Genomic DNA, 26,568 nt, shown 5'->3' on the forward strand with positions numbered 1-26,568 from the left:
CCCCATTCTTGCTTGATGTACAGGTCTGTACTACAGGCAGGCTTTTTTACTACGAAGCCATGCTGTTGTAACACGTGGCTTGGCATTGTCTTGCTGAAATAAGCAGGGGCGTCCATAATAACGTTGCTTGGACGGCAACATATGTTGCTCCAAAACCTGTATGTACCTGTCAGCATTCATGGCGCCTTCACAGATGTGTAAGTTACCCATGCCTTGGGCACTAATACACCCCCATACCATCACAGATGCTGTTTTTTTAACTTTGCGCTAGGGCTGCAACAACTAATCGATTAAATCGATTAAAAACGATTATAAAAATAGTTGCCGATTAATTTAGTCATCGATTCGTTGGATCTATGTTATGCGCATGCGCAGAGGCTTTAAAAAAAAAAAAAATATATATATATATTTTTAAATAATTATTTATAAACTGCAACATTTACAAACAGCTGAGAAACAATAATCAAAATAAGTATGGTGCCATTATGCTGTTTTAAAAAAAAAAAATACTGGAAAGGATAGAAATGTAGTTTGTCTCTTTTATCCGATTATTAATCGATTAATCGAAGTAATAATCGACAGATTAATCGATTATCAATTTAATCGTTAGTTGCAGCCCTACTTTGCGCCTAGAACAGTCCGGATGGTTCTTTTCCTCACGACGTCCACAGTTTCCAAAAACAATTTGAAATGTGTACTCGTCAGACCACAGAACACTTTTCCACTTTGCATCAGTCCATCTTAGATGAGCTCGGGCCCAGCAAAGCCGGTGGCGTTTCTGGGTGTTGTTGATAAATGGCTTTGGCTTTGCATGGTAGAGTTTTAACTTGCACTTACAGATGTAGCGACCAGCTGAAGTTACTGACAGTGGTTTTCTGAAGTGTTCCTGAGCCCATGTGGTGATATCCTTTACACACTGATGTCGCTTTTTGATGCAGTACCGCCTGAGGCATCCAAGGTCCGTAATATCATCGCTTACGTGCAGTGATTTCTCCAGTTTCTCTGAACCTTCTGATGATATTACAGACCGTAGATGGTGAAATCCCAAAATTCCTTGCAATAGCTGGTTGAGAAATGTTGTTATTAAACTGTTGGACAATTTTCTCACGCATTTGTTGACAAAGTGGTGACCTTCGCCCCATCCTTGTTTGTGAATGACTGAGCATTTCATGGAGGCTGCTTTTACACCCAATCATGGCACCCACCTGTTCCCAATGAGCCTGTTCACCTGTGGGATGTTCCAAATAAGTGTTTGATGAGCATTCCTCAACGTTCTCAGTCTTTTTTGCCACTCGTGCCAGCTTTTTTGAAACATGTTGCAGACATCAAATTCCAAATGAGCTAATATTTGCAAAAAGTAACACAGTTTAGCAGTTGGAACATTAAATATCTTGTCTTTGCAGTCTATTCAATTGAATATAAGTTGAAAAGGATTTGCAAATCATTGTATTCTCTTTTTATTTACCATTTACACAACGTGCCAACTTCACTGGTTTTGGGTTTTGTACATGATGAATTGTCATGCTAATCTCTTGCTTGTCAATGGTGTGTTGCTCTTGGCACGGATGACTAATATGGATACTTCAGAAAAAGTCCTATTATGAGTCTGTGTCCCAGACTAAAGTCCGACTGGGACTAGATGGATGAACGTTGATGAAGATGTAAATATTGAGTGAGTGGTGCAGCGGCAGAACATTTTGCTAGGACAAAAGAAGGAGAGGAGCATATTTCCTCCCTCATATTTCATACCTGCTTCAGAGAGATCTCGTAAGGAGCTGCTGAGCGCGCTCCTCTTCAGACCCTCGCTCATGGCGTACGAGTCGTCCAGACTGGCTCGGTTCATGCTGCCGTTTCCCGCCTCTTTCTTCAGGCCCGAACTCTGAGACATGCTGGGCCTCACCACGCCTTTCTGCTTCTCCAGCTCCGCTGTCCATCAACACACATACTTATTATTATTATTATTATTATTATACACATACTCATTATTATTATTATTATTATACACATACTCATTATTATTATTATTACACACATACTTATTATTATTATTATTATTATACACATACTCATTATTATTATTATTATTATACACATACTCATTATTATTCACATATTTATTATTATTATTATTATTACACACATACTTATTATTATTGATACACACATACTCATTACTGTTATTATTACACACATACTTATTATTATACACATACTCATTATTATTATTATTATTATTACACAGATACTTATTATCATTATTATTACACACATACTTATTATTATTATTATTATTATACACATACTCATTATTATTATTATTATTATACACATACTCATTATTATTCACATATTTATTATTATTATTATTATTACACACATACTTATTATTATTATTACACACATACTCATTACTGTTATTATTACACACATACTTATTATTATACACATACTCATTATTATTATTGTTATTATTACACACATACTTATTATTGTACACATACTCATTATTATTATTATTACACACATACTTATTATCATTATTATTATACACATATTCATTATTGTTATTATTACACACATACTTATTATTATACACATACTCATTATTATTATTATTATTACACAGATACTTATTATCATTATTATTATACAAATATTCATTATTGTTATTATTACACACATACTTATTATTATACACATACTCATTATTATTATTATTATTATTATTATTACACAGATACTTATTATCATTATTATTATACACATACTCATTATTGTTATTATTACACACATACTTATTATTATACACATACTCATTATTATTATTATTATTATTACTACACACATACTTATTATTATTATTATTATTACACATATACTTATTATTAATATTATTATTATACACATACTCATTATTATTATTATTACACACATACTTATTATTATTATACACATACTCATTAGTATTATTAATACACACATACTTATTATTATTACACATATTTATTAATGTTATTATTATACACATACTCATTAGTATTACATATACATATTATTATTACACATATTCATTAATATTACTATTATACACATACTCATTATTATTACACATACTTATAATTATTACACATATTTATTATTATCATTATACACATACTCATTATTATTACACATAATCAGTATTATTATTATTTTACACATACTCATTATTATTACACATACTCATTATCACACATACTTAATATTATTATACATATTAGAATATACTTATTTCTACACATGTTTATTATTATTGTACACATACTTATTATTACATGTACTAATAGTCATTAAACGTATTTATTATTATTGCACACACATCATCATTACATGTACTTATTATTATTGCACATATTTATTATCATTACACATACTTATTATTACACATACTTATTAGTAATAAACACATAGTTATTATTACATGTGCTTATCATTATTACAAACATATTTATTATGATTTAACATACATATTATTATTACACACGTACCTACTATTATTACACATATTTATTAATATTATTATTATACACATACTCATTATTACACATGCTCATTATTATTACACATACTCATTATTACACATACTTAATAGTAATAAACACATACTTATTATTACATGTGCTTATCATGATTACAAACATATTTATTATTATTTAACATACGTATTATTATTACACGCGTACTTATCATTATTATACAAGTACTTATTATTACACACATACTTATTATTATTACAAATACTTATTATTACACACATTTATTTACATTACATGAACTTATCATTACACATACTTCATTACATGTACGTAATATTATTACACCTACTATTATTACACATACTTATTACACATGCTTATTATTACACATACCTTTTATTACACATACTTACTATTAAAACACACATATTTATTATTACTACACATACTTATCATTATGCACTTATACATAAACACCTGAAAATGTATCATCAACCACTTCTGGTAGCCATCTGGTCAACTGTAGTTCCCGTGTGTGTGTGTGTGTGTGTGTGTGTGTGTGTGTGTGTGAGTGTGTGTGTGTGTGTGCGTGTGTGTGTGTGTGTGTGTGCGTGTGTGTGTGTGCGTAAAATCATGAGCTCACATTCTATTCTGTATTTCTCCATTTCTTGGACCTCAGCAATGGACTCTCTCAGGTCGTCTGTGAACTTCTTGCGGTCCTGAGGGTTTGGTGCGTTGAAGTTGATGAGAACTTTGATGTCTGCTCCTGGAATAGCCGACGTGAGGCGGATTCCATTTGGATAGTCTGGACAGAGAGAGGGAGAGGAAGAGAGGAAGAGAGAGAAAAAGAAAGAGGGGTTGAGAAAGAGAGAGAGTGAGAGAGAGACGGGAAGAGAGAGAGAGATAGCCAGAGAGAGAGAAATATATATATAGAGAGAGAGAAAGAGACAGAGAATGAGAGAGATAGATAGAGAGAGAGAAATATATATAGAGAGACAGTTAGAGAGAGAGAGAGAGAATGAGAGAGACAGAAAGAGAGAGAGAATGAGAGAAAGAGAGAGCGAGAGAGAATGAGAGAGAGACAGAAAGAGAGAATGAGAGAGAGTGAGAGAAAGGGGGGATGAAAGAGAGAGAGGGATAAAGAGAATGAGAGAGAGAGACAGATAGAGAGAGAGAGAATGAGAGCGAGAGAGAATGAGAGAGAGACAGAGCAAGAGTTCGGAAGAGAGAGAGAGATAGGGAGAGAGATAGAGAGAATTAGAGAGGGAGAGAGAGATGCAGCGAGTTAGAGAGGGAGAGAGATTTAGAGAGAGATAGACAGAGTTAAAGAGAGAGGTAGAGAGAGAGTGAGTGAGAGAGAGAGAGAGAGAGAGAGAGAGAGAGAGAGAAGAGAGAGAGAGTTAGTTAGAGAGAGAGAGAGACAAGAAAAGAGGGAGCGATAGAGAGTTAGATAGAGACAGTTAGAGAGAGACAGAGAGAGAGGAAGAGAGTAAGAGAGAGAGAGACAGAGAGTTAGAGAGAGAGAGTAAGAGAGAGAGAGAGAGAGACAGTTAGAGAGAGAGAGAGAGAGAGAGAGACAGAGAGAGAGAGAGAGAGAGAGAGAGAGAGAGAGAGAGAGAGAGAGAGAGAGAGAGAGAGCAACCAAAAATCATGAAAGTTGTTTTATTCCATTTGAGAGAAACACATTTAAATGTTTTTGTGTGATCAGCATAATCAATTATTTTGTTCATCAAATAAAAGTGATATCATGAATAAAATGTTATTTGGTATTAATTCCAGAAGGAATCTTCTTGATTGACTTGACACTACTCATTTTGTTGGTTGAAACATTTTCTATTTTTACTATTTTAATTTTATTTTTTATTATTACATTTTATTTATTACATTTACATTTACATTTTTGATTTTATTTTGTATTATTACATTTGAATCATCTCACTAAACTAATATTCAATACATGATCAATACAATTATTGACTGAAATATTGAAATAAACATTGTTATTTATTACATTAGATGGAATACAATTATCCAGAAAAATCTAATACAAATAACAAAAAAAATATATTAAATCTACAACCAATTATCAAATAAAAAAACAACAATTGCTAAATAAGTTATGAAATAAAAAAACAACAATTAAGACTATATATACTTTTTTTTTTTTTTTTTTTACATTGAATCAACAACCATTGCATCAATTTTTAACTTATTATATAGATATTAAATAAAATATTTTTTTCATCAAGTATCAAATTAAAATAATATGTTAAAGTTAAATATTGATTATTGAATCAAGTTTGCAGACTAATGAACATCATCAGTCAACACTTGAAAAAAAAGATCTGACAAGAAAAAAACTTACATTGATTTTCAAACAACAGAACTTGCATCCCGTAGAGAGAGAAGGACTGTCGGAAACTGTATGTCACCGAGTTCTTCTTCTTCTGGAAGATCTTGGTCACCTGAGAGCAGCGAGGACATTGTTCAGGTGGCACAGGTGGCATGGCAAACAGGAAACAGCAAACAGAAAACAAGAAAACAGCAAACAGGAAACAAGATAACAGCAAACAGGAAACAGGAAAAAGCAAACAAGAAAACAGCAAACAGAAAATAAGAAAACAGGAAACACAAAACAGAAAACAGGAAGCAAGAAAACAGCAAACAGGTAACAGGAAACAAGAAAACAGCAAACAGAAAACAGCAAACCGGAAACAGGAAACAGGAAAGAGGAGACATTAAAGAGGAGAAAAGACGCAGGGAACAGGAAAGAAAAAACAGTAACCAGGAAACAAGAACAGGAAAGAGGAAACAAGGACAGGAAAAGGGAAACATGAAAGAGGAGACAAGAAACAGGAAACAGGAAAGGAAAAACAGGAAACAGCAAACAGGAAACAAGAAAACAACAAACAGGAAAACAGTAAATAGAAAACAAGAAAACAGCAAACAGGAAACAAGAAAACAGCAAATAAGAAACAAAAAAACAGCAAACGGGAAACAAGATAACAGCAAACAGAAAACAGGAAACAGCAAACAGGAAACAAGAAAACAGCAAACAGGAAACAGCAAACAAGAAACAGGAAAGAGGAGACAAAGAGGAAAAAAGACACAGGAAACAGGAAAGAAAAAACAGGAAACAGTAAAAAAGAACAGGAAAGAGGAAACAAGGACAGGAAATGGGAAACAGGAAAGAGGAGACAAGAGACAGGAAACAGGAAAGGAAAAACAGGAAACAGCAAACAGGAAACAAGAAAACAAAAAACAGGAAAACAGTAAATAGAAAACAAGAAAACAGCAAACAGGAAACAAGAAAACAGCAAATAGGAAACAAAAAAACAGCAAACGGGAAACAAGATAACAGCAAACAGGGGACAGGAAAACAGCAAACAGGAAACAAGAAAGCAGCAAACAGGAAACAGGAAAACAGCAAACAGGAAACAAGAAAACAGCAAACAGCAAACAAGAAACAGGAAAGAGGAGACATTAAAGAGGAGAAAAGATGCAGGAAACAGGAAAGAAAAAACAGGAAAGAGGAAACAAGAACAGGAAAGAGGAAACAAGGACATGACATGGAAAACAGGAAAGAGGAGACATGAAACAGGAAACAGGAAAGGAAAATCAGGAAACAGCAAACAGTTAACAGGAAACAAGAACACAACAAATAGGAAACAGGAAAACAGGAAACAGGAAATTGAAAAAAACCCAACAGGAAACAGGAAACAAGAAAGCAGCAAATAGGAAACAAAAAAACAGCAAACAGGAAACAAGATAACAGCAAACAGAAAACAGAAAACAGCAAACAGGAAACAATTAAACAGCAAACAGGAAACAGGAAAACAGAAAACAGCAAACAGGAAACGGGAAAGAGGAGACAGGACACAGGAAACAGGAAACAGACAAGAGGAAACAAAAACAGGAAAGAAAAAACAGGAACCAGGAAACAAAAACAGGAATGAGGAAACAAGGACAGGAAAGGGGAAACAGGAAAGAGGAGACCAGAAACAGGAAACAGGAAAGAGGAAACAAGAACAGGAAAGGGGAGACAGGAAAGAGGATTGAGTAGAGTATTTACCACAAGTAGAAGTATTTAAAAAGTACTTGAGTATTTACCACAAGTAGAAGTATTTAAAAAGTACTCGAGTATTTACCACAAGTAGAAGTATTTAAAAAGTACTGCAGTATTTACCACAAGCAGAAGTATTTAAAAAGTACTGCAGTATTTACCACAAGCAGAAGTATTTAAAAAGTACCTGAGTATTTAGCACAGGTTGAAGTATTTAAAAAGTACTTGAGTATTTACCACAAGTAGAAATATTTAAAAAGTACTGGAGTATTTACCACAAGTAGAAGTATTTAAAAAGTACTGGAGTATTTACCACAAGTTGAAGTATTTAAAAAGTACTGGAGTATTTACCACAAGTAGAAGTATTTAAAAAGTACTCGAGTATTTACCACAAGTAGATCGTTGAACAAGAAGATTTCTCGCTGATGAAGTCCGAGTTTCTGCAGTTTGTTGGGATCAGGAACTTCAAAGAGGCGACAATAACAAACCAAACGTCGATGAGGAAGCGAAAGAACCTTCAAAACAAACAAAGAAACAAACAAACAAACAAACAAACAAAGAAACAAACAAACAAACAAACAATATGAAACATCATCTTGTTGTCTTTCTTACTTTACTGGCAATATTAATTCATATTTCTTGGGGACTCAACACAAAGCATGCAGGAAATATTTCATCTTATTGCAAAATGGAATCAATTAATTTTTCTCCTCAAAATTAAACAGTTATGACTTATTGATCCTAATAAGTGATTGATGACTTGACAGTTATGATTTATTGATCCTAATAAGTGATTGATGACTGGACAGTTATGACTTATTGATCACATAATAAGTGATTGATGACTGGACAGTTATGACTTATTGATCACATAATAAGTGATTGATGACTTGACAGTTATGACTTATTGATCACATAATAAGTGATTGATGACTTGACAGTTATGACTTATTGATCATAATAAGTGATTAATGACTTGACAGTTATGACTTATTGATCCTAATAAGTGATTGATGACTTGACAGTTATGACTTATTGATCCTAATAAGTGATTGATGACTTGACAGTTATGACTTATGGATCCTAATAAGTGATGGATGACTTGACAGTTATTACTTATTGATCATAAGTGATTGATGACTTGACAGTTATGACTTATTGATCCTAATAAGTGATTGATGACTTGACAGTTATGACTTATTAAACGTAATAAGTGATTAATGACTTGACAGTTATGACTTATTGATCCTAATAAGTGATTGATGACTTGACAGTTATGACTTATTGATCCTAATAAGTGATTGATGACTTGACAGTTATGACTTATTGATCATAATAAGTGATTGATGACTTGACAGTTATGACGTATTGATCATAAGTGATTGATGACTTGACAGTTATGACTTATTGATCTCAATAAGTGATTGATGACTTGACAGTTATGACTTATGGATCCTAATAAGTGATGGATGACTTGACAGTTATTACTTATTGATCCAAATAACTGATTGATGACTTGACAGTTATGATTTATTGATCCTAATAAGTGATTGATGACTGGACAGTTATGACTTATTGATCACATAATAAGTGATTGATGACATGACAGTTATGACTTATTGATCCTAATAAGTGATTGATGACATGACAGTTATGACTTATTGATCCTAATAAGTGATTGATGACATGACAGTTATGACTTATTGATCCTAATAAGTGATTGATGACTTGACAGTTATGACTTATTGATCCTAATAAGTGATTGATGACTTGACAGTTATGACTTTTTGATCCTAGTAAGTGATTGATGACATGACAGTTATGACTTTTGATCATAATAAGTGATTGATGACTTGACAGTTATGACTTATTGATCATAATAAGTGATTGATGACATGACAGTTATGACTTATTGATCATAATAAGTGATTGATGACATGACAGTTATGACTTATTGATCATAATAAGTGATTGATGACTTGACAGTTATGACTTACACATCCCAGGCCGTGATGGAGGGATCCGATCTAGAAGGAAACAATAAAACTGTGTCATAAATTCTGTCCCAAGTCTTCAATGTTGTGCAGCACAAAACAAAAAGTGAAAGTAAAATTGGAAAACACAAACATTTGTCATAATAATTCACACTTTGGACATGAACACACATTTTTAGTTCCTCACACTGAACATAACAACATGAATCAAACAATATGATTTAATTCTATAAAAACACATTTAAAGACCTTTGGAGTAAATCTGTTACCTCTTGGAACGTACCTGCCCTGACCACACATGACTAATGTGAATGATGGAAAATGATTACCTGACCGAGTCTGCATCAAATATGTCATCACTTAAATAGGACCAACAATGATACGTATGGTTGCTTTAAATACAAACTACAATGTTACTTATGGTTGCTTTAAATACAAACTACAATGTTACTTATGGTTTATTTAAATACAAACTACAATGTTACTGATAGTTTCTTTAAATACGGACTACAAAGTTACTGACGGTTTCTTTAAATATGGACTACAAAGTTACTGATAGTTTCTTTAAATATGGACTACAAAGTTACTGATAGTTTCTTTAAATATAGACTACAATGCTACTGATAGTTTCTTTAAATATTGACTCCAATGTTACTGATAGTTTCTTTAAATATGGACTACAATGTTACTGATAGTTTCTTTAACTATGGACTACAATGTTACTGATAGTTTATTTAAATATGGACAACAATGTTACTGATAGTTTCTTTAAATATGGACTACAATGATACTGATAATTTCTTTAACTATGGACTACAATGCTACTGATAGTTTATTTAAATATATACTACAATGTTACTGATACTTTCTTTAAATATGGACTAAAATGTTACTGATAGTTTCTTTGAATATAGACTACAATGATACTGATAGTTTATTCAAATATGTACTACAATTTTACTAATAGTTTCTTTAAATATGGACTACAATATTACTGACAGTTTCTTTAAATATAGACAACAATGTTACTGATAGTTTCTTTAAATATAGACTACAATGTCACTAATTGTTTCTTTAAATATAGACTACAATGTAACTGATAGTTTCTTTAAATATAGACTACAATGTTACTGATAGTTTCTTTAAATATGGACTACACTGTTACCGATAGTTTCTTTAAATATAGACAACAATGTTACTGATAGTTTCTTTAAATATGGACTACAGTAAATATTGTAGTCTATATTTAAACTACAATATTTGACTACAATGTTACTGATAGTTTCTTTAAATATTGACTACAATGTTACTGATAGTTTATTTCAATATTGACTACAATGTTACTGATTGTTTCTTTAAATATATACTACAATGTTACTGATAGTTTCTTTAAATATGGACTACACTGTTACTGATAGTTTCTTTAAATATAGACAACAATGTTACTGATAGTTTCTTTAAATATGGACTACAGTAAATATTGTAGTCTATATTTAAACTACAATATTTGACTACAATGTTACTTATAGTTTCTTTAAATATTGACTACAATGTTACTGATAGTTTATTTATATATTGACTACAATGTTACTGATTGTTTCTTTAAATATAGACTACAATGTTACTGATAGTTTCTTTAAATATAGACAACAATGTTAGTGATAGTTTCTTTAAATATGGACTACAATGTTACTGATAGTTCCTTTAAATATATACTACAATGTTACTGACAGTTTCTTTAAATATAGACTACATTGTTACTGATAGTTTCTTTAAATATTGACTACAATGTTACTGATAGTTTCTTTAAATATATACTACAATGTTACTGATAGTTTCTTTAAATATTGACTACAATGTTACTGATAGTTTCTTTAAATATGGACTACAGTAAATATTGTAGTCTATATTTAAACTACAATATTTGACTACAATGTTACTGATAGTTTCTTTAAATATTGACTACAATGTTACTGATTGTTTCTTTAAATATAGACTACAATGTTACTGATAGTTTCTTTAAAGATATACTACAATGTTACTGATAGTTTCTTTAAATATGGACTACACTGTTACTGATAGTTTCTTTAAATATAGACAACAATGTTACTGATAGTTTCTTTAAATATGGACTACAGTAAATATTGTAGTCTATATTTAAACTACAATATTTGACTACAATGTTACTGATAGTTTCTTTAAATATTGACTACAATGTTACTGATAGTTTATTTAAATATTGACTACAATGTTACTGATTGTTTCTTTAAATATAGACTACAATGTTACTGATAGTTTCTTTAAATATAGACAACAATGTTAGTGATAGTTTCTTTAAATATGGACTACAATGTTACTGATAGTTCCTTTAAATATATACTACAATGTTACTGATAGTTTCTTTAAATATAGACAACAATGTTAGTGATAGTTCCTTTAAATATATACTACAATGTTACTGACAGTTTCTTTAAATATAGACTACATTGTTACTGATAGTTTCTTTAAATATTGACTACAATGTTACTGATAGTTTCTTTAAATATATACTACAATGTTACTGATAGTTTCTTTAAATATTGACTACAATGTTACTGATAGTTTCTTTAAATATGGACTACAGTAAATATTGTAGTCTATATTTAAACTACAATATTTGACTACAATGTTACTGATAGTTTCTTTAAATATTGACTACAATGTTACTGATTGTTTCTTTAAATATAGACTACAATGTTACTGATAGTTTCTTTAAAGATATACTACAATGTTACTGATAGTTTCTTTAAATATGGACTACACTGTTACTGATAGTTTCTTTAAATATAGACAACAATGTTACTGATAGTTTCTTTAAATATGGACTACAGTAAATATTGTAGTCTATATTTAAACTACAATATTTGACAACAATGTTACTGATAGTTTCTTTAAATATTGACTACAATGTTACTGATAGTTTATTTAAATATTGACTACAATGTTACTGATTGTTTCTTTAAATATAGACTACAATGTTACTGATAGTTTCTTTAAATATAGACAACAATGTTAGTGATAGTTTCTTTAAATATGGACTACAATGTTACTGATAGTTTCTTTAAATATATACTACAATGTTACTGATAGTTTCTTTAAATATAGACTACAATGTTACTGATAGTTTCTTTAAATATTGACTACAATGTTACTAATAGTTTCTTTAAATATATACTACAATGTTACTGATAGTTTCTTTAAATATTGACTACAATGTTACTGATAGTTTCTTTAAATATATACTACAATGTTACTGATAGTTTCTTTAAATATTGACTACAATGTGTAATGGCCATAGGGGTCCATCATTATATATATATATATATATATAATAAATTGCCAGTCACAGTTAACTTGTGCTCAGCTGGGAAAATAAATATATATATATACTTATTATGTCATCCATTTACTTATTATAAACTGTTACAGGCGTATTTAATAATGATGTTAATATTAAATATGTACGTAAATAATATGTGGGGATATAAAAGGCATCCGGTTCTATCAGACCGGGCGGAAGCGGAAAGTGACGTCACTAACCACCTGGAGCACCTGTCAGACGCAGTGTTTTTTGCCACGGAGCCACTTCTTGGAATAATCTGCCTTTTTGACATTTTTGGTGTGCTTTCCATTGGCCTGTGGAGAACCGGGAGAACAGAGACTCTTTCCAGGAGGACTTTGAGTTGGATGCGCAGTCTCGGTACCGTGAGTACACTGCTGCGGCTTTCAAACATTTCATCGCTTGCCCGTACGTGCATGTCACGTACGTAACTTTTGGGACTTTGGGGAAATATATGTGTTGTATGAACTTTGGGCTGTGGGATTGAGTGTGTTGTGTGGGTGTTTGATTTAAATTGGCGGGTTATATGGACGGGAGGGGGGGAGTTGTTTGCTATGCGGGATTAATTTGTGGCATATTAAATATAAGCCTGTTTGTTTTGTGGCTGATAGTTATACATGTCTTGTGTCTATTTAATGTATTAATCATTCCCAGCTGAATATCAGGTCCCACCCGTGACTCCTTAAATGTGTAGTGGCAAAGACACCCGGGGAACTTGGGTGCGTTTGTTACAAATGTTACTGATAGTTTCTTTAAATATTGACTACAATGTTACTGATAGTTTGTTTAAATATATACTACAATGTTACTGATAGTTTCTTTATATATATACTACAATGTCACTGATTGTTTCTTTAAATATAGACTACAATGTCACTGATTGTTTCTTTAAATATTGACTACAATGTTACTGATAGTTTCTTTAAATATTGACTACAATGTTACTGATAGTTTCTTTAAATATATACTACAATGTTACTGATAGTTTCTTTATATATATGCTACAATGTCACTGATTGTTTCTTTAAATATAGACTACAATGTCACTGATTGTTTCTTTAAATATTGACTACAATGTTACTGATAGTTTCTTTAAATATAGACAACAATGTTATTGATAGTTTCTTTAAATATGGACTACAATGTTACTGATAGTTTATTTAAAAATATACTACAATGTTACTGATAGTTTCTTTAAATATGGACTAAAATGTTACTGATAGTTTCTTTAAATATAGACTACAATGCTACTGATAGTTTATTTAAATATAGACTACAATGATACTGATAGTTTATTCAAATATGTACTACAATGTTACTAATAGTTTCTTTAAATATGGACTACAATATTACTGATAGTTTCTTTAAATATAGACAACAATGTTACTGATAGTTTCTTTAAATATAGACTACAATGTCACTGATAGTTTCTTTAAATATAGACTACAATGTTACTGATAGTTTCTTTAAATATATAGCATTGATGTTACTTACGGGTTTCTTTCCCACAATGAGCTTCTCCACCTTCTGAACTTGAGACACGTGGTCTTCGTTGGTCTTCAGCTCCCGCTTCCGGATCCTCTCGTAGATTCCAACCAGAGTCTCCCTGGGAATATCTTCCCCGTCGTCCACACCTGCCACACACACACGGGACCAGGCAGGACCACCTTGCAATCATGTCATCTTTGAAATCAAACGAGAGCTTGAGACAAATCGTGAAAGTATTCACCGAGTACTTTCGGAGTACTCACTTCTACTCTGTGCTTTGATTGGTGGTTGAGAAGAAAAGTACTCCAGTATGCAGTACTATTTGTGTCAAGTACTTGTCCAAGTAGTACTAACCTCGTAAGTTCTTGATGAAGTCCTCCAGCTTCATCTTCCTCTCGGGCTTGACGTTGGGACTGTACATGTCGGTGTTGAGCAGGATGATGGCGAAGGCCAGGATGAAGATGGTGTCGGGGTTACGGAACTGACGCACCACTGTCGGGTTGCAGATGCAGTACCGCTGGCTGCAGACGTAGTACAACACATACTACGTCATATAGTACTACACATACTACGTCATATAGTACTACACATACTACGTCATATAGTACTACACATACTACGTCATATAGTACTACACATACTACGTCATATAGTACTACACATACTACGTCATATAGTACAACACATACTACGTGACGCAGTACAACACATACTACGTCATATAGTACTACACAAACTACATCATATAGTACAACACATACTACGTCATATAGTACTACACATACTACGTCATCTAGTACAACACATACTACGTCATATAGTACTACACATACTACGTCATATAGTACAACACATACTACGTCATATAGTACTACACATACTACGTCATATAGTACAACACATACTACGTCATATAGTACTACACATACTACGTCATCTAGTACAACACATACTACGTCATATAGTACTACACATACTACATCATATAGTACAACACATACTACGTCATATAGTACTACACATACTACGTCATCTAGTACAACACATACTACGTCATATAGTACTACACATACTACGTCACATAGTACAACACATACTACGTCATATAGTACAACATACACTACGTCATATAGTACTACACATACTACGTCATATAGTACAACACATACTACGTCATATAGTACTACACATACTACGTCATATAGTACAACACATACTACGTCATATAGTACTACACATGGTACATGGTATAGTAAAACACATACTACGTCATATACTACAACACATACTACGTGACACAGTACAACACATACTACGTCATATAGTACAACACATACTACGTCATATAGTACAACACATAGTACATGATATAGTACAACACATAGTTAATGGTATAGTACAACACACAGTACGTGACGCAGTACAACACATAGTACATGATATAGTACAACACATAGTACATGATATAGTACAACAAATAGTTAATGATATAGTACAACACATACTACCTGACGCAGTACAACACATAGTACGTGACGCAGTACAACACATAGTACATGATATAGTACAACACATAGTACATGATATAGTACAACAAATAGTTAATGATATAGTACAACACATACTACCTGACGCAGTACAACACATACTGCGTGATATAGCATTACACATACTACGTGACATAGTACTACACATACTACGTGACATAGTACAACACATGGTATGTGATATAGTACTACACATACTACATGATACAGTACAACACATAGTACATGATACAGTACAACACATGGTACATGACACTGTATAACACATACTACATGATATAGTACAACACATAGTACGTGATATAGTACTACACATACTACATGATACAGTACACCACATAGTACATGATACAGTACACCACATGGTACATGACACTGTACAACACATACTACATGACACAGTACTACACATACTACACGATATAGTACTACACATAGTACATGATATAGTACAGCACATACTACATTATATAGTACAACACATAGTACATGATATAGTACAACACGTAGTACATGATATAGTACTACACATACTACGTGACATAGTGCAACACATGGTACATGATATAGTACAACACGGAATACATGATGTAGTACATGACAGACCACATGTCGTAGTAAAACACATAGTACATGATATAGTACAACACATAGTACATGATATAGTACATGACAGGACACATGACGTAGTAAAACACATAGTAAATCATATAGTATGACACATAGTACATGATATAGTACATAAAAGGACACATGACGTAGTACAACACATAGTACATGATATTGTACAACACATAGTACATGATATAGTACATGACAGGACACATGACGTAGTAAAACACATAATAAATCATATAGTACAACACGTAGTACATGATATAGTACATAAAAGGAGACATGACGTAATACAACACATAGTACATGATATAGTACATAAAAGGACACATGACGTAGTACAACACATAGTACATGATATTGTACAACACATAGTACATGATATAGTACATGACAGGACACATGACGTAGTAAAACACATAGTAAATCATATAGTACAACACATAGTACATGATACAGTACATAAAAGGAGACATGACGTAGTACAACACATAGTACATGATATAGTACATAAAAGGACACATGACGTAGTACAACACATAGTACATGATATTGTACAACACATAGTACATTATATAGTACAACACATAGTACATGATATAGTACATAAAAGGACAGATGACGTAGTACAACACATAGTACACGATATTGTACAACACATAGTACATTATATAGTACAACACATAGTACATGATATAGTACATGACAGGACACATGACGTAGTAAAAACACATAGTACATGATATTGTACAACACATAGTACATTATATAGTACAACACATAGTACATGCTATAGTACAACACATAGTACATGATATAGTACATAAAAGGACACATGACATAGTAAAACACATAGAACATGATATTGTACAACATATAGTACATTATATAGTACAACACATAGTACATGATATAGTACATAAAAGGACACATGACGTAGTACAACACATAGTACATGATATTGTACAACACATAGTACATTACATAGTACAACACATAGTACATGATATAGTACATGACAGGACACATGACGTAGTAAAAACACATAGTACATGATATTGTACAACACATAGTACATTATATAGTACAACACATAGTACATGATATAGTACAACACATAGTACATGATATAGTACATAAAAGGACACATGACATAGTAAAACACATAGTACATGATATTGTACAACACATAGTACATGATATAGTACAACACATAGTACATGATATAGGACAACACATAGTACATGATATAGTACATAAAAGGACACATGACGTAGTAAAACACATAGTACATGATATAGTACATAAAAGGACACATGACATAGTAAAACACATAGTACATGATATAGTACATAAAAGGACACATGACATAGTACAACACATAGTACATGATATAGTACATAAAAGGACACATGACATAGTAAAACACATAGTACATGATATTGTACAACACATAGTACATGATATAGTACAACACATAGTACATGATATAGTACAACACATAGTACATGATATAGTACAACACATAGTACATGATACAGTACATAAAATGACACATGACGTAGTAAAACACATAGTACATGATAGTGTACAACACATAGTACATGATATAGTACAACACATAGTACATGATATAGTACTACACATACTACGTGACATAGTGCAACACATGGTACATGTTATAGTACAACACGGAATACATGCTGTAGTACATGACAGACCACATGACGTAGTAAAACACCTAGTACATGATATAGTACAACACATAGTACATGATATATTACATGACAGGACACATGACGTAGTAAAACACCTAGTACATGATATTGTACAACACATAGTACATGATATAGTACAACACGTAGTACATGATATAGTATATAAAAGGACACATGACGTAGTAAAACACATAGTACATGATATTGTACAACACATAGTACATGATATAGTACAACACATAGTACATGATATAGTACAACACATAGTACATGATATAGTACATGACAGGACACATGACGTAGTAAAACACATAGTACATGATATAGTACAACACATAGTACATGATATAGTACATACAATGACCCATGACGTAGTAAAACACATAGTACATGATAGTGTACAACACATAGTACATGATATAGTACAACACATAGTACATGATATAGTACTACACATACTACGTGACATAGTGCAACACATGGTACATGTTATAGTACAACACGGAATACATGCTGTAGTACATGACAGACCACATGATGTAGTAAAACACATAGTACATGATATAGTACAACACATAGTACATGATATATTACATGACAGGACACATGACGTAGTAAAACACATAGTACATGATATTGTACACCACATAGTACATGATATAGTACAACACATAGTACATGATATAGTACAACACATAGTACGTGATATAGTACAACACATAGTACTTGATATAGTACAACACATAGTACATGATATAGTACAACAAACTGTCTTTTGTTTACTTTGTGTGTGTTGTTTACCTGAAAGCTTCAATGAGTCGCTCCACCTTCTGAGCTTCTCCTTGCACACGAATGTGATTCTGAAACTTCCTGAGGGCCTCGTCCAACTCCATGCTCTGGAAGTCCATCTCATCCACCACACAACTGCCCACACACACACACACACACACACACACACACACACACACACACACACACACACACACACACACACACACACACACACACACACACACACACACACCATATAATATTAATGTTATATCATAAAATAATAGTAATAATAATAACAATAACACATAATACCATATAATAATAATGTTATATCATGTATTAGTAGTATCATATATTAGACAATAACTATCATATATGATTCAATAGTAGTATTGCATCATATCATATAGTATAGTATCATATAATAATACCATCATATTATATAATAATTTCATCATAAAATGACAATATTATTTGATCAATGTGTAACATAATATATCCTATTAATAGTATCAGGTAAGAACATATAAGTATTATACAATATATGCTAAAAACTATACCAATAATGTATCATAATAGTAATAGTTTGTTACTCAATAACAATATCACACACAAGTAAACATCAGGCAAGCAGTGCTGCACAGTGTTTACTTGTGTGTGATATCATGTGCGATACAAGCAGTCCTGGATAATGTTTACTTGTGTGTGATACCATGTGCGATACAAGCAGTCCTGCAGCCTGTTTACTTTTGTGTGATATCATGTGCGATACAAGTAGTCCTGCAGTGTGTTTACTTTTGTGTGATATCATGTGCGATACAAGCAGTCCTGCAGAGTGTTTACTCGTTTGTGATATCATGTGCGATACAAGCAGTCCTGCAGAGAGTTTACCTGTGTGTGATATCATGGCCGATACAAGCAGTCCTGCAGCGTTTTTACTTGTGTGTGATATCATGTGCGATAGAAGCAGTCCTGCAGCGTGTTTACTTTTGTGTGATATCATGTGTGATACAAGCTGTCCTGCAGTGTGTTTACTCGTGTGTGATATCATGTGCAATACAAGCAGTCCTGCAGAGAGTTTACGTGTGTGTGATATCATGTGCGATACAAGCAGTCCTGCAGCATTTTTACTTGTGTGTGATATCATGTACGATACAAGCAGTCCTGCAGCGTGTTTACTTTTGTGTGATATCATGTGTGATACAAGATGTCCTGCAGTGTGTTTACTTGTGTGTGATATCATGTGCAATACAAGCAGTCCTGCAGAGAGTTTACGTGTGTGTGATATCATGGGCGATACAAGCAGTCCTGCAGTGGGTTTATGTGTGTGTGATATCAAGTGTGATACAAGCAGTCCTGCAGTGTGTTTACTTGTGTGTGATATCATGTGCGATACAAGCTGTCCTGCAGTGTGTTTACTTGTGTATGATATAATGTGTGATACAAGCAGTCCTGCAGATAGTTTAAGTGTGTGTGATATAATGTGCCATACAAGCAATCCGGCAGTGTGTTTATGTATGTGTGATATCATGTGCGATACAAGCAGTCCTGCAGAGAGTTTTAGTGTGTGTGATATCATGTGCAATACAAGCAGTCCTGCAGTGTGTTTACTTGTGTGTTATATGATGTGCGATACAAGCGGTCTTCCGACGTGTTTACTTGTGTGTGATATCATGTGCGATACAAACAGTCCTGTGGCGTATTTACTTGTGTGTGATATCATGTTCAATACAAGCAGTCCTGCAGTGTGTTTACGTATGTGTGATATCATGTGCGATACAACCAGTCCTGCGCAGTGTTTACTTGTGTGTGATGCCATGTGCAATACAAGCAGTCCTGCAGCGTGTTTACGTTTGTGTGATATCATGTGCAATGCAAGCAGTCCTGCAGTGTTTACTTGTGTGTGATATCATGTGCGATACAAGCAGTCCTACAGTGTGTTTACTTGTGTGTGATATCAAGTGCGATACAAGCAGTCCTGCAGTGTGTTTACTTGTGTGTGATATAATGTGTGATACAAGCAGTCCTGCAGATAGTTTAAGTGTGTGTGATATAATGTGCCATACAAGCAATCCGGCAGTGTGTTTATGTATGTGTGATATCATGTGCAATACAAGCAGTCCTGCAGAGAGTTTTAGTGTGTGTGATATCATGTGCAATACAAGCAGTCCTGCAGCGTGTTTACTTTTGTGTGATATCATGTGTGATACAAGATGTCCTGCAGTGTGTTTACTTGTGTGTGATATCATGTGCAATACAAGCAGTCCTGCAGAGAGTTTACGTGTGTGTGATATCATGGGCGATACAAGCAGTCCTGCAGTGGGTTTATGTGTGTGTGATATCAAGTGTGATACAAGCAGTCCTGCAGTGTGTTTACTTGTGTGTGATATCATGTGCGATACAAGCTGTCCTGCAGTGTGTTTACTTGTGTATGATATAATGTGTGATACAAGCAGTCCTGCAGATAGTTTAAGTGTGTGTGATATAATGTGCCATACAAGCAATCCGGCAGTGTGTTTATGTATGTGTGATATCATGTGCGATACAAGCAGTCCTGCAGAGAGTTTTAGTGTGTGTGATATCATGTGCAATACAAGCAGTCCTGCAGTGTGTTTACTTGTGTGTTATATGATGTGCGATACAAGCGGTCTTCCGACGTGTTTACTTGTGTGTGATATCATGTGCGATACAAACAGTCCTGTGGCGTATTTACTTGTGTGTGATATCATGTTCAATACAAGCAGTCCTGCAGTGTGTTTACGTATGTGTGATATCATGTGCGATACAACCAGTCCTGCGCAGTGTTTACTTGTGTGTGATGCCATGTGCAATACAAGCAGTCCTGCAGCGTGTTTACGTTTGTGTGATATCATGTGCAATGCAAGCAGTCCTGCAGTGTTTACTTGTGTGTGATATCATGTGCGATACAAGCAGTCCTACAGTGTGTTTACTTGTGTGTGATATCAAGTGCGATACAAGCAGTCCTGCAGTGTGTTTACTTGTGTGTGATATAATGTGTGATACAAGCAGTCCTGCAGATAGTTTAAGTGTGTGTGATATAATGTGCCATACAAGCAATCCGGCAGTGTGTTTATGTATGTGTGATATCATGTGCAATACAAGCAGTCCTGCAGAGAGTTTTAGTGTGTGTGATATCATGTGCAATACAAGCAGTCCTGCAGTGTGTTTACTTGTGTGTTATATGATGTGCGATACAAGCGGTCTTCCGACGTGTTTACTTGTGTGTGATATCATGTGCGATACAAACAGTCCTGTGGCGTATTTACTTGTGTGTGATATCATGTTCAATACAAGCAGTCCTGCAGTGTGTTTACGTATGTGTGATATCATGTGCGATACAACCAGTCCTGTGCAGTGTTTACTTGTGTGTGATGCCATGTGCAATACAAGCAGTCCTGCAGCGTGTTTACGTTTGTGTGATATCATGTGCAATGCAAGCAGTCCTGCAGTGTTTACTTGTGTGTAATATCATGTGCGATACAAGCAGTCCTACAGTGTGTTTACTTGTGTGTGATATCAAGTGCGATACAAGCAGTCCTGCAGTGTGTTTACTTGTGTGTGATATCATGTGCGATACAAGCAGTCCTGCAGCGTGTTTACGTGTGTGTGATATCATGTGCAATACAAGCAGTCCTGCAGTGTGTTTACGTGTGTGTGATATCATGTGCGACACAATCAGTGTTTACGTGTGTGTGATATAATGTGCGATACAATCAGTGTTTACGTGTGTGTGATATCATGTGCGATACAATCAGTGTTTACGTGTGTGTGATATCGCGGACAGTAAAAAGTAGGACTTGATGTCGAGAAGTTTTCGACTCACTCCAAGACGTCGCGGTTGAATTGCTTCTGTCGGTTCCCGAGGAACTCTCCGATCATTTGCCTGCTCAGACCTTTCCTCTGAAGCAGGAAGTGAGCGACACCGACTGGCGTGTCGGGGATGAATCCTCGCTCGGTCAAGTACTGGATGCCCTTTTCTGGTTTCCTGATGAAAGTACACACAATCACGTACAAGTACTGCGGGTGAAGTATTGCAGTACAGTATTGTGTTTCTTGGAAGCCCTTTTTGATTTCCTCCATCATCCACAATCTTTATGTGAGACATAACAAGTCTTCTCCTTTCTGTGCATACTAAATAGTGAAAAGCTGCTAGCAAGAGGTGGCTAATACATGATTCTTCTATTCCGACTCTAGAGTCTTCTAAATGACCCGCAACAACGATTTATTGACATGCATTTTGTTGTAGGTGCTAACACCGAGGAACTACTTTTCTGGCGTAGTGACACGAGGCCTTGCTAACACTGCACCTTCACCACTAGCGAGTAGTCAGCTACTAAACCATTGCTAGGAAGCTTTTTATTTTTTACCGAGGAGTAGTGAAGATTAGTCTGAATTTAGCAGCTGAAGGAGAGCACGGGTGCTGAAAGATACAACCATCCCATCGCGTTTGATGTCGCGCTACATGTTAACACTCCAAGTCTGACCTTAATACACAAAGTACTATTTTTGTTGTTGTTGACGGAAATAATGCTTCAAATAAGCAAAAAACTGTAAATTCTCCACAGGAACAAACACTAGAACCAAGACCCACTGTAAAACTGGGGGTTTTAGGTGGATCCCATGACTCATGCTACCTGCCTTGTTAACTGCCTACCAGGTTTTGACAAATTAGCGTCACAGAAAGGGCAAAGCCGTGGGGTCTGGTCTCACGTAAGGATTGTGGATGATGCAGTTGTAGCAGATCCAGGTCTTACTTGTTGAAGAGGTTGAGGCCGATCCGGTAGTGTCTCTTGCGGATGACGTCATTGCTGAAGATGGGCGAGTCCCAGCTGTTGCGCGTCTCCTTGTGGTACGTCTGCTTGCTGAGGGTCTGCTCCCTCAGGCTGTCCCTGGACGAGGACTCGGAGCTGCAGTTGATGGTGTCGTTGGAATTGGACGTGCTGTTGATGCTGTCGTTGTCCCCGTCGGAAAAGTCCGACTCCGACTTGCTCTGCCGGTTGGCCGAGCCGTTGATGGCCAGGTGGCTCTCCAGCTGCCGGTGGCGGTGGCGGAGTGGCGCGTCCTCGTCGCGGGAGGGCGCCCGCGGCGGAGGTCCGTGGGAGATGTGTTTGGGACTGGCTTGGGACGACGTGACCATGTGGCCGTGCGATTCGTACACGGGCGGCCGTTTGACCGAGCTGCGGTCGGAGCGATCGCTGAGCTCGGCGGAACTGTCGCTGGGAGGTTCTATGGTCAGCAGAGGAAGGTGGTCCATCCTCAGGCGCTGCTCTTGGCACTCCAGAGACGGGGTACTGCGACAGCTAGTGTCCGTGTCGCGGCCCTCGTCTTTGGAGTCCATAGGCCAGTAGTCCTGGGACAAGCGCAGGTCCGATTCCGTGGCGGGGGGCTGCTCCCCCGACCTGGACAGAGCGATTGGAGGCGACATGTCGTCCTCGTCGATAAAGAGAGTGACATCGCTGTAAGACGCCATGGTGTCATCGTGAAGGTGTCCGCCTGCCCGGCGCTGGGATTTGACCTGATAGGAGACCTCCCTGCCCGCCTCAGAGTCGGGGCCGTCGTCCCCTTGAAGGCTGCGGCAGTTCAGGGCGTCGTCGATGGACTCCGCCAAAGACTTGACCTGCCTGGAGAAGGCGTCCTCCAGTTCTGTGATGGCGTCCGTGAGATCCCCCTGTGGCGGCGGGTGAGACGCCATGTTGGCCTGCTGATGGAGCTGAAGATCTCCACATTCCGACTGCATCATGGCGCCGTCCTCCGTCATGGACACCTGCCTGCCTTCGAAGTAGGAACTGTGCACCTTCTCGGCGCCCTCAAAGGACAGCTGCATCCTCATGTTGGACAGAACGATGCGTCTGGACATGCGGTTCTCGGACATGGAGCTCCTGAGGCGTTCAAAGTTCTTGTTCATCTGGTACTGGCGGAAAGCCGTCTGGATGGTGCGTGCCGCATGTCGAGTTATGAACCGCCCGCCGTACTTGCGCTCCAGCATCTCCACCTGGACCAAGGACAACAAAGGTGGCAACTAGATGCTTTCTCAGGTGTGGCGCTAGCTTGCGTACGTACCTGCTTGTCCTGCAGGTCGGCAGAGAGCTCGTAGCTCTCCGACAGCGAGCGAGATCGCTTGATGGCCTCTTCCTCTGCCTGCTTCCGCAGGATGGACTGCGAGTGCTGGAGCTTCGGCCGGCGAGGTCTCTGAGGCCCGGGTGGAACGCCGTGGCTGTACAGGGAACCGTCCAAGCGCTCTGGACCGATGGCCGACCCGTGGGTCACCGGACCCTGGCCGTAGCCTGCTGCTGCGTCCAGTGAAGAAGAACCGCCCTCATTGGACCGACCGTCTCCTTCCACACTGCCGACACAAAGCAGACAGGTTTAAAAATACATATTTTGTTGTACAGGAAGGCAGAACTTCGTAAATCAATCCCACTTCATTTATATAACCCTTAATAACAATTATTGTACTGCCATATCCTGGCAATCATGCGACACAAAACAGAACTGTCGGCTTGAAATTGTTCAAAATCACAGTTTGAGCAACAGGCTTCTGTAGTTGGTCAGCACGCTCGCTCAAACACATCAAACACCTACCAACGTACACACACGTTATGGAATACATTCAACTTGACTAAATGGAGGTAGTACAACAAATAAAAGCGGCCGAGATGGGATCGTTTAGACATTCAACTTGACTAAATGGAGGAAGTACAACAAATAAAGGCGGTCAAGATGGAATCGTTTAGACATTCAACTTGACTAAATGGAGGAAGTACAACAAATAAAGGCGGTCGAGATGGGATCGTTTACTGTGGAAGACATTCAACTTGACTATATGGAGGAAGTACAACAAATAAAAGCGTCCGAGATGGGATCGTTCAGACATTCAACTTGACTAAATGGAGGAAGTACAACAAATAAAGGCGGTCGAGATGGAATTGTTTCGACATTCAACTTGACTAAATGGAGGACGTACAACAAATAAAAGCGGTCGAGATAGGATCGATTAGTGTGGAATACATTCAACTTGACTAAATGGAGGAAGTATAACAAATAAAAGCGGCCGGGATGGGATCGTTCAGACATTCAACTTGACTAAATGGAGGAAGTACAACAAATAAAGGCGGTCAAGATGGAATCGTTTAGACATTCATCTTGACTAAATGGAGGAAGTAAAACAAATAAAGGCGGTCAAGATGGGATCGTTTACTGTGGAAGACATTCAACTTGACTAAATGGAGGAAGTACAACAAATAAAAGCGGTCGAGATGGAATCGTTTAGACATTCAACTTGACTAAATGGAGGAAGTACAACAAATAAAGGCGATCGAGATGGGATTGTTTCGACATTCAACTTGACTAAATGGAGGAAGTACAACAAATAAAGGCAGTCAAGATGGAATCGTTTAGACATTCAACTTGACTAAATGGAGGAAGTAAAACAAATAAAGGCGGTCAAGATGGGA

General features: G+C 35.7%; 1 protein-coding gene across 14 annotated transcripts in view; it reads right to left on the minus strand.

Moving 5' to 3' along the window:
• The window catches only part of LOC133653453 (IQ motif and SEC7 domain-containing protein 1-like), a 207,631-nt gene that overhangs the window by 30,514 nt on the left and 150,549 nt on the right, over positions 1 to 26,568 (minus strand). For all 14 annotated transcript variants that reach the window (XR_009826722.1, XM_062052739.1, XM_062052737.1 and 11 more), the window contains 11 exons: positions 25,175 to 25,457; positions 23,869 to 25,106; positions 22,938 to 23,099; positions 19,121 to 19,243; positions 14,794 to 14,960; positions 14,446 to 14,585; positions 9,576 to 9,605; positions 7,968 to 8,093; positions 5,881 to 5,980; positions 4,159 to 4,320; positions 1,750 to 1,926 (listed from right to left, as the gene is read on the minus strand). Coding sequence is in view for 13 of the 14 variants with exons in the window: in XM_062052739.1 (XP_061908723.1) it covers positions 1,750 to 1,926; positions 4,159 to 4,320; positions 5,881 to 5,980; positions 7,968 to 8,093; positions 9,576 to 9,605; positions 14,446 to 14,585; positions 14,794 to 14,960; positions 19,121 to 19,243; positions 22,938 to 23,099; positions 23,869 to 25,106; positions 25,175 to 25,457 (2,708 nt within the window). In the remaining variant the exon portion in view is untranslated. The remainder of the gene's footprint in view (positions 1 to 1,749; positions 1,927 to 4,158; positions 4,321 to 5,880; positions 5,981 to 7,967; positions 8,094 to 9,575; positions 9,606 to 14,445; positions 14,586 to 14,793; positions 14,961 to 19,120; positions 19,244 to 22,937; positions 23,100 to 23,868; positions 25,107 to 25,174; positions 25,458 to 26,568) is intronic.

This window comes from Entelurus aequoreus, linkage group LG07 (assembly GCF_033978785.1).
Source record: "Entelurus aequoreus isolate RoL-2023_Sb linkage group LG07, RoL_Eaeq_v1.1, whole genome shotgun sequence".
Lineage (NCBI taxonomy): Eukaryota > Metazoa > Chordata > Actinopteri > Syngnathiformes > Syngnathidae > Entelurus > Entelurus aequoreus.